The sequence below is a fragment of the Oryza sativa genome, chromosome 10, assembly GCF_034140825.1.
Source record: "Oryza sativa Japonica Group chromosome 10, ASM3414082v1".
NCBI classification, from domain to species: domain Eukaryota; kingdom Viridiplantae; phylum Streptophyta; class Magnoliopsida; order Poales; family Poaceae; genus Oryza; species Oryza sativa.
The window spans coordinates 2,245,906-2,255,750 of record NC_089044.1 but is presented as its reverse complement, the minus strand read 5'-3'; the positions used below and the strand labels follow the sequence as shown (position 1 = coordinate 2,255,750).

At 39.8% G+C, this 9,845-nt stretch overlaps 3 protein-coding genes across 5 annotated transcripts; all 3 read left to right on the top strand.

The window, feature by feature from the left end:
- The first annotated feature begins 1,695 nt into the window (after positions 1-1,695).
- LOC4348063 (uncharacterized) lies at positions 1,696-4,617 on the top strand. 2 transcript variants are annotated; one of them, XM_015759160.3, is made up of 3 exons: positions 1,696-2,908; positions 3,684-3,755; positions 4,229-4,617. In XM_015759160.3, exons 1-2 carry the CDS (start codon positions 1,729-1,731, stop codon positions 3,710-3,712), a joined length of 1,209 nt encoding a protein of 402 aa, XP_015614646.1. In that variant the 5' UTR covers positions 1,696-1,728; the 3' UTR covers positions 3,713-3,755; positions 4,229-4,617. The 2 variants fall into 2 exon arrangements, with proteins under 2 accessions (XP_015614646.1, XP_015614645.1); XM_015759159.3 differs by lacking the exon at positions 4,229-4,617 and having other exon boundaries at positions 3,684-4,067.
- On the top strand, positions 4,542-8,779 carry LOC107278283 (disease resistance protein RGA2). 2 transcript variants are annotated; one of them, XM_015757710.3, is made up of 3 exons: positions 4,542-7,368; positions 8,118-8,282; positions 8,368-8,779. In XM_015757710.3, exon 1 carries the CDS (start codon positions 5,499-5,501, stop codon positions 6,615-6,617), a length of 1,119 nt encoding a protein of 372 aa, XP_015613196.3. In that variant the 5' UTR covers positions 4,542-5,498; the 3' UTR covers positions 6,618-7,368; positions 8,118-8,282; positions 8,368-8,779. The 2 variants fall into 2 exon arrangements, with proteins under 2 accessions (XP_015613196.3, XP_066160906.1); XM_066304809.1 differs by having other exon boundaries at positions 5,357-7,368; positions 8,118-8,779.
- On the top strand, positions 6,795-7,456 carry LOC136353696 (uncharacterized). The gene is made up of 2 exons (XM_066304879.1): positions 6,795-7,368; positions 7,452-7,456. Exons 1-2 carry the CDS (start codon positions 6,795-6,797, stop codon positions 7,454-7,456), a joined length of 579 nt encoding a protein of 192 aa, XP_066160976.1.
- Positions 8,780-9,845: the final 1,066 nt, after the last annotated feature.

Sequence of the window (9,845 nt, the reverse complement as noted above, 5' to 3'; positions counted from 1 at the left end):
TAACTTTGCCTAAACTTAGTTTGTTATTTTGTTTGCCACAAAAGTATGGTAAAACTAAGCTTAGCTACCTTAATAAAAAATATGTGGTAATATTAGTTCACAACCAACTGAAACCAACAGTTCTATGAAGGTTACAAATTCCAAGAGACTGCAGCAAATCCTAAATTTCACCAATTTTTAAGGCAAAATCTAATTCGCGCGCGCTCTCTGTTTTGCCCTATCATGCGACATGTTCATCGGCCGTCCGATCCCACAAGCGCTGGTGCCTCCGTACATGGCCTGGTGATTTACGGACATGGCATCATCAAGAGGAATCCAAATTGGAAGCCATGTGATGCTCTATGCTACGCCGGCGTCAAAAATAATTTTGTCTTAAACTAATCATCCGATCTACGATCCGATTACACTATTGTGTTCGTAAGAATTGAATCTTTATAACAAAATCTCACATGATTATATTTTGATGAAAAATTATAAATTACTTTTATAATATATCTAAATTACTTTTAGATTTCACTAAATTACTTTTTAGACTCATAAAAGTAAATTCAATAAAGCCTAAAAGTAATTTCATATATTATAGAAGTAACTTAGAAAAAAAAAGAAAGTAACTTTATCACGACATTAAAAGTAAATTCGTTATAGAGGTAAAAACATGAGTCTATATAGAAATTAAATTTAATCAGCACAAATTACGTCATTGACTAAAAATGATTATAAAATAAACAACTCACAACATGAATGTATAGATTTCTTTTAATGCCGTAACAAGTTACCTTTTGTTTTAAGTTCCTTCTATAATATAGGTAAATTACTTTCAAGCTTTATTAAATTACTTTTATGACTAAGAAGTAATTTAATAAAATCTAAAAGTAATTTAGATATAGAGTAAATTTAAGAAAACTGCAATTTTATTGATAAAAGTATTAGTTTCCTGCAACATTAGCGACATGTTTCAGTTTGCTACAACGATAGCGTAGAAAATTATCACAAAACTGTAACTTATATGTTATGTTGCTACAGTAGTTGCAGTTTTGTGATAATTTTTCACGCTATTGTTGTAGCAAACTGAAACATATCGCTAATGTTGCATCAAACTGATAGTTTTGTCACTAAAGTTGCAGTTTTCTGAAATTTACTCTTAGATATATTATAAAAGTAATTTATATTTTTTTCATAAAAATATAGTCATATGAGATCTTGTTATAAATATTTAATTGTTATGAACATAATGGTGTAATCGGATCGTAAATCGGATAAGTAATCTAAGATAAAATTCCATAAGAAGAAAAAAAAATACATGCACTTTTGAGTACTCCCTCCGTCAAAAAAAAGACAAACCCTAGGTTTCTATGTCCAACGTTTGACTGTCCGTCTTATATGAAATTTTTTTATAATTAGTATTTTCGTTGTTGTTAGATGATAAAACATGATTAATACTTTATGCGTGACTTGTCTTTTTAATTTTTCATAATTTTTTCAAATAAGACGGACGGTCAAATGTTGGACACGGAAACCCAGTGTTTATCTTTTTTTGGGACGAAGGAAGTATACTAGTAGCAACTAGATATGAGATTGAGGTAGTTGGTTATGACCATACAGAGAACGGTCTCTGTTGACACGTCCATTTTTTAAGTTGAGAGACATATTTCATCCGAGTTTTTAAATTTTACCCGAATTTGTGGGAGAAAAACTAAACCAGAGTGAACAAACGAGACAGAGATTCCCATGAGTGACCATGGCGACGAAATGACCTGCCGCCGGCAGCGGCGGCGGCGGCGGACATCCCCGGCGGCGCCGGCGCCGCCGCCGGTGCTTCCGCCGGACAACGACGACCTCATCCAGGAGATCCTCCTCCGCCTCCCCTCGCATCCCTCCTCCCTCCCCCGCGCCTCCCTCGTCTGCAAGCAGTGGCGCCGCCTCGTCTCCGACCCCGCCTTCCTCCGCCGCTTCCGCGCCCGCCACCGGGATCCCCCCCTCCTCGGCGTCTTCAAGGACGAGCTCCACCACCCCGTCTTCAGATCCGTCCTCGACCCGCCGGATCTCATCCCGCCCGACCGCTTCGCGCTGCGGCTCGACGACTACCGCGCCGCGAGCCTCCTCGGCTGCCGCCACGGCCTCGTCCTCATCTTCAACTACAACACCTGCGAGTTCCTCGTGTGGGATCCCGTTTCCGGCGATCGCCGCCGCGTGGCCGTTCCGCAGGAGCTCGACGGTGGGGAGAGATCCGTCATGAACGGCGCGGTGCTTTGTGCCGCCGGCGACGACGGCCACGTGCACGGCGGCGGCTTCCGGTCCTGCCACTTCAAGGTGGTCTTGATCGGCGCCAGCAAGATGGATGGGCGAATCTTCGCCTCAATTTACTCATCGGTGACCGGCGAATGGGGTGATGCCATCTTCACAGGGCCTGTATCCACCATCTACTATTTTGGTTCACCTGCCATACTTGTTGGCAACTCACTCTATTGGTTGCTATCTGTGTGGGGGCCTCACATTCTTGAGTTCAATCTCGAGACGTCGACCCTAGCTGTGATCGATGGCAATTGGCCACAGATGAATTTTTCTAGCGATTGCCACTATTGTATCATGCGTGGGGAGGATGGTAATGTCGGCCTTGCCATTCTGTCGTACCGCGGATTCCAAATGTGGGAGAGGAAGGTCACTCTTGGAGGTGCCGCGAAATGGGTGCTGTGGAAGACTGTCAAGCTGCATGACATTCTTGGGCTGAGTTCTGCTGTGCAGAGAGAGAAAACAGATATCGTGGGATATTCCGAGGATCCTAATGCGTTTATTTTAGTGGTGGATACGGATTTCTACATGTTCCGAGTTGACTCAATGCAGTCCAAGAAACTTTTTGATTGCAATGTCGTCACCCGCTGTCATCCCTTCACAAGTTTCTACACTGCAGGTAGTTCCTTGTTTTTATGTAACATTAGCATAAAAAGATCTAATTATTTCCATGTACTTAGTTGTTGGAATGTCCTTACTGTGATTTTAATCTGTTGGCTGACCAATTTAACTTGCTTTCTGTTCACTTTTTTGTTAGACTGATGCATTCATAATTATAGCGTGTTATTCTTTTATGTTATAACTAAATGTAGTTTTATGGATGTCCACATTTAAAGAAGATACATGAAAGTTTGTTGCTTTATGTCAATTTCTGTTTTCTTACAGTATAATTTGTTAAAGTTTCTACAAGCATGTAGCTATGTTAGAAGTCTTTTCAGCATTTCGTTGCGTAGAAAGTGGAGATTGTCTACAGAAAAACTAAAAATATGCTTTTAGTACAGTAGCATGTTACCAAGTCTAACTTTTGGAGGGATGGTAGAAGTTTAAATGAAAGATCTATGGGTCACAAAAAAAATGCAGATGAAAATTTCAGATATTCATTTTGATATTATTCTGTAACTAGAGTCATTCGGAAAACCAAATTGGCTATAAGAGAAAATGGGTTGGAAGCATGCTTTGAAGACAGATCAAGTCACCTAACCTATTATGTTTTGTCAAACTTTGGGTGTTTTCGAATGCGCTTTCCTGTAGTTGAATCATTTCGCTCGTAGAACTGGATAGGAATCCTATCGTTTTTACTGCAAATATTGTAACTCAGGAAAATTGTGTGTTCAGTACAATGTTACCTCCTCTGCATTGCGATTTTATACAACAAGATCCAATCTTTTATGCAGCAATGGAAGCCATTGGACCAGACGAGTGAGCTCAATAAGCTGGATTGCATTGTTGAAGAGCTGTGAAAAAAGGTGTTTTCTTCTTGTTTTTGCTTCTAGACATATCTGGTGCCCATGGGTCATGGATGTGAAAAATATGCATCAATAGATCTTGTGTAAAAACAGTAGTCTACTAGTCTCCTTTAAGAGTGTTTTTCGAGTTTCTATCTCTTTGTATCAATAGAGCTGTTAGCTGAGTTGGGTCTGAATACAAATTCTGGTTATTGCCTTTAGTCGTATATGGGCATATGGCTAAACTGGTAACAGTTTTATGTACATTCTGTTGTTACCAATGTAAGCAGGATACTTATGGTCTATACTTTCAAAGAATTATACTTGAACTTCTATTGAGACACTGAAGGACATGGATTTACATTATTAGCAGCTAAAGTTGTCTTTGCTCCCTCTTATAACATTCCGTCCAAACAACCGTTAGATTTCCTCCGATTTTTTTGTCCAAAAATCAATATGCACATTACTAACATTGCCCTCTCTGTCCATTTTAGCTCAATCTTGATGGATTGCTAGGGCTGGCAGGCAGCCTGTCAAAGGCAATGGAGAAAGAGTTCAAACATGTGTGTGGCTCCTTGCCTTATCCATCACCCTCACTATCATTGCTGACGCCTCCAATGCGAGCAAAATAAGGGCATTATGGCTAATAGAATCTGGCTTCAATGTGACAAAGATGAGAAGAAAAATACTGAAACCAATAACTTTCAATGCTATATGACTAAAATTATAGTCGCCAAGATAAGATGCTACCCTACCATTCTTGATTTTGCTTTTGTACCCGGAGGAACAGTGGTAGATGAAAGAAGTGAATACTAGAGTAAGAGCCTGTTTGGTTCTATGCCAGTATTAGCCTTACCAATTATTCTGGCTATGAAAATATTTGGCCATGGTCAACATTTGGCAAGTTGTCTGAATTGTTGCTACTCCCTTCGTTTTAGGTTATAAGACGTTTTGACTTTGGTCAAAGTCAAACCGTTTTAAATTTAACTAAGCTTGTAGATAAATATAGTAATATTTATAATACTAAATTAGTTTCATCAAATCAATAATTGAATATATTTTTATAATAAATTTGTCTTGGGATGAAAATATTACTACTTTTTCCAACAAACTTGGTCAAACTTAAAATAGTTTGACTTTGACCAAAGTCAAAACGTCTTATAACTTGAAACGGAGGGAGTATTTTTTTTGGCAAGAATGACTAGGCCTAAAATTTGTATAGCTTTCAAAGTGATGCCAGATAATTTTGTAGCACCAATTTCTTAGGTCTCTCACCAAATAGGTGTAATTTATTTTGGCAATGTTAATTATTTCGCATGGTTGAGCTGAGGTTTCAAACAGGCCAAGACCTAAATGCCTATTTTTGTTCATTCTTCGGGAAATTCACTCCCCACAGAAACAGTTGATAGATGAAGTTCTATAAAATATCAACTATGTGTGGCATTGTGACAAAAAAATAGAAAATAGTAATGTACTACTAAATATTTAAGTTAAACAGTATGCCAATCATGAGATATCCTATGTCTGCCTAGGAAAATCACTTGCTCTGCCAGGCTAGTTTGTCAGGACATCCAGATGTTTTTTTTTAAGATTCTTCTAAATAGTTGCTCCGAGGGCCAAAATATCACAAATAGAAGCCAACAATTTTGACGGACCTGACAAAGATGACTACCAATTTAAGCAAACAATCTTCCCTGAAATTTCAGTCACACACAACAGCTAAATTTGATCTCTCATCTCTCTGTTAAATTTCGAGGTTTGGATATGGAGCATGTCGTATCAGCAGTAACCGGTGAACTGGTCACCCGGTTCATCTCCTACCTCATGAGCAAGTACTCAAGAAGACATGAAATCTCAGAGGAGAAGCAGCTGAAAAGACTGCAGCAGCTTCTCCTACGAGTTTCCATGGTTGTCGAGGAGGCAGATGGGCGATACATCACCAACTCCGGGATGCTGATGCAGCTGAAGGCACTTGCTGATGCCATGTACAGAGGCCACCATGTCCTGGACATGTTCAGGTGCAGGACCCTAATTCAGGAGGATCCCATCAAGGAGGTTAGCAACCCATTTCCTCCCCTCAAACGTTTTTGCAAAATTGTTGATGCTTCTGGAAAGGACAAGGCCAGGCACCTTGAGTTGCACAGAACTTTGGAAATATTAGAAACTGCTGTTGATCACATGGCAGAATTTGTTGTTCTTTTGGGTGGATGCGATCGGATGTCAAGGAGACCATATGATACCTATCTTTACATAGATAACTTCATGTTTGGCCGTCATTCTGAAAAGCAGAGGCTCCTGAATTTCCTATTGGAATACAACCCTCCTGGTGTGCAGCCTGCTGTTCTTCCAATCATTGGTGCTCTTGGAGTTGGGAAGAAAACTCTGGTTGCGCATGTATGCGCCGACGAGAGGGTTCAATCACAGTTTTCTTCCATTTTGCATTTGAATGAAGGTGATCTTTTGGGAATAGCACACAATCATACTCTCTTGGCAGGGAACATTTTGATGGTTGTGGAGTTTGTTTCAGATGTGAATGAGATGAATTGGGAGGAATTCTATAAATCCGTGGCACAAATGAATGAGGGAAGCAAGGTGGTAACCATAAGCAGACTTAGAAAATCAGAGAAACTTGGAACTGTAAAGCCAATGTTTCTTAACAACCATTCAGATGAAGAATTGAGCTACCTCTTCAAAATGCTCGCATTTGGAAGTGCGAACCCTAAGGACCATCCACGATTAGTACAAATATCTGAAGAAAATTGCCATGCAGATGCAGTTCATAGGGACACTTGCCGCAGCAAATGCTACTGCAGATGCATTGAGAGGGAATTTGGATGTCAATTTCTGGCTTGGCAGATTAAAAATGTGCATTACACTGACTGAAAAAAAAAATCTCCTTGTATGGTCAGAATCCAAAGCTACTACTTGAACAAGGTCGTCGCATAGACATAGCAAGCTTTGCTTTCTCTCCAACTGCTCCATTGCACATCATTCCTTGTACTAATTTCAGTAGTGCATCTAAAGTTGGTCTTCAACTTGGTCCTGATCTGCGCCAGCAAGATGGATAGGCGAATCTTTGCCTCCGTTTACTCATTGGTGACCGGCGAATGGGGTGATGCCATTTTCACAGGGCCTGTATCCACCATCTACCATTTTGGTTCACCTGCCATACTTGTTGGCAATGCCCTCTATTGGTTGCTATCTGTGTCCGGGCATCACATTCTTGAGTTCAATCTCGAAACGTTGACCCTAGCTGTGACCGATGGCAATTGGCCAGAGACGAATTTTTCTAGCGATTGCCGCTATTGTATCATGCGTAGGGAGGATGATAATGTCAGCCTTGCCATTCTGTCGTACAGCGGATTCCAAATGTGGGAGAGGAAGGTCACTCTTGGAGGTGCCGCGAAATGGGTGCTACGGAAGACTGTCAAGCTGCATGGCATTCTTGGGCTGAGTTCTGCTGTGCAGAGAGAGAAAATAGATATTGTGGGATATGCTGAGGATCTTAATGCGTTTATTTTAGTGGTGGATATGGCTTTCTACATGGTCCAAGTTGACTCAATGCAGTTCAAGAAACTCTTTGATTGCAATGTCATCACCTGCTGTCATCCCTTCACAAGTTTCTACACTGCAGGTAGTCCTCGTTTTAATGTTACATTAGCATAAAAAGATCTAGTTGTTTTCATGTACTTAGTTGCTGGAATGCCTTTATTACAGTATGATATTAAACTGTTGTCTAACTAATTTAACTTGGTCTCCGTTCACTTTGTTGTTAGATTAATGCATATATAGCCCTGTAATGTTTTACGTTATAACTAAATATAGTTTTATGTACGGCTGTAGGTATAAAATCATTATGTAAAACTGGCTATGTTTAAATAAAATACATGAAAGTTCGTTGCTTTCTGTTTGTTAGTTTCCATCACTTTTAGTTAGCGAGACTAACTTTTGTATGGATGGCAGATGTTTGAATGAAACATCTGTGAGTCGCAGAAAACACAGATGAAAATTCAGATATTCATGTTAATGTTATTCTGTAACCAGATTCAGTTGGCAGATCAATCGGTTAGGATAAAATGGGTTGGAAACATGCATATTGTATGCTTTGCGGGCAGATTAAGTAACCCAACCTATTATGTTTTATCAAACTTACTCTGGCTTGTTTTGAAAGACATTTTCCAGTGGGATTCCTACAAGTTGGACCTTGAGTATTGTTATAGTCGATTTGTTCATAGAACTGGACAATAATCTAATCGTTTTACTGCAAATTAGCGGGGCTGTTTGTTTGGCATTATAGTAACTCAGAATGACTTTGGGTTTTGTATACTATGTCATCGCTTCTCATTGCAATTTTTTTGCACATGTTTTATGTATCAATGGAAGTCATTGGAGCAAACGAGTGAGCACTGAGCACTCAAGCTGGATTGGATTGTTGAAGAGCCGTGGGCGAAGATTTTTGTTATTGTTATCATTGCTTCCAGACAGTGCTGGTGCCCATGGACATGATCCCACAAGGAGTCCAGAATTCGATGAAAAATATATACATCGGTAGATCTTGTGCAGATACTAGTCTTCTTTCGCTGTTCCGTGAGTTGCTCTCTTTTTATGCACAAGATCTAATTCTTCTGTGCAGATGCTGCATTTGAAGGCATTGGAGCAGAAGACAAGCTAAGGTTGGATTGTTGAAGAACCGTGGACTAAGACCCCTTTTTTTTTCTTTTTTTGCTTGCGGATTGTGCTGGTACCAGGGTTTACCTTACCGAGCGGTTACCGGGCTTACCGCGAGGTACGGTAATATAAATACCGCGGTAACCTCCTTAAATTCAAATAAATTTAAAAAATAATTTGAATTTTTGATAAATTTTGCACGGTTTTTCACGGTTACCGCGGTTACCGCGCGGTAACCGTGCTTACCGCCGGGGTGCGGTAACCCCAGCCCCGGCGGTTTGGGAAACCCTGGTTGGTACCCATGGGCATGATCCCACTAGGATTTGATGAAAAATATACATACATCAATAGATCTTTTGTTTTTTTCGAACGGCCAATCAGATTGACTGGCGTTATATCAATAGAGGGAAAAGTTACACAGCCAGAGGCTGAAAGAGAGGAAAAAAACTGTACATGCCTGAATGCAAACATGCTTGCACGTCAGTTTTCCATGATCCTCATAGCAATAATCTTCCAATGTGTTTCGCACCGGCCAAGCCCCAGCATCCGTTTTCCATGATCCTCATAGCAATAATCTTCCAATGTGTTTCGCACCGGCCAAGCCCCAGCATCCCAGCTCGTTTTGGATGCGGACTAGTATTCTTGCATTTCACTCTTTCCAGATTTCCCAGGCTGTGAGTAAAAAGGCTGATCTAAGCCCTTTTTGTTTTGTTTCCTCCGGGTGGCTTTTGTAGCCCTCTTCTATAGTTTTCTGCAAGTTTGTCATTTTTTTGTGTGCGTGTCATTTATTAGCAACACGCGATTCGTCTTTGTTCCAGCTTTTAACATTACGTCCAAACAACAATTAGATTTTCACCCTTTTTTTTACCAACAAACAATATGTCCATTACCAACATTTCCCTCTCCCCAACCAATAAATCATGCTCAACTTTGACGGCGAGGCAGCCCGTTGAATGCAATGAAGAAGCAGGAATTTGCAGAAGGTTTAGACTTCAGAGAATTTGATACACAATGAGTCAAATTATGTGCATGTATATGCATAAATATTATTATGTCACATCACTTCACCTGAAATTTATACAGTTATTATTTGTTCAAAATCTTTACGATCATTTCTGCCCATTCTTATCAACCGTGTTGTAGCCTATTATCATTTTTTTTGTTCTAGCTATGAATCTGAAGACGCACGTATTCAGGTTCATAGCTAGAGATTTTTTTTTTTACGGAGGGTGTAAAGGGCAACACATCATGTGAGAAACCAATAGTCAAAGTGTTCGAATTTTACGTTCTGATGCAATGCCCAGATGTATTTAATTGTTTAATGATATGTCCATTATCTAGAAAAAAGTTATCATTTTGAAGAACTGTAACTCTCAAAATATTTAGGTTGAAAATAAAAAAAACCATTTGATTAGATTTTTCTTTATAAGTACTTTTATTATA

Bases quoted from the DNA above. Each gene is read 5' to 3' on its own strand.
- LOC107278283 (XM_015757710.3), top strand. From the start codon at position 5,499: ATGGAGCATGTCGTATCAGCAGTAACCGGTGAACTGGTCACCCGGTTC.
- LOC136353696 (XM_066304879.1), top strand. From the start codon at position 6,795: ATGGATAGGCGAATCTTTGCCTCCGTTTACTCATTGGTGACCGGCGAA.
- LOC4348063 (XM_015759160.3), top strand. From the start codon at position 1,729: ATGAGTGACCATGGCGACGAAATGACCTGCCGCCGGCAGCGGCGGCGG. The intron at 2,909-3,683 runs GTAGTTCCTTGT...TCTTTTATGCAG, and splicing joins CACAAGTTTCTACACTGCAG to CAATGGAAGCCATTGGACCA.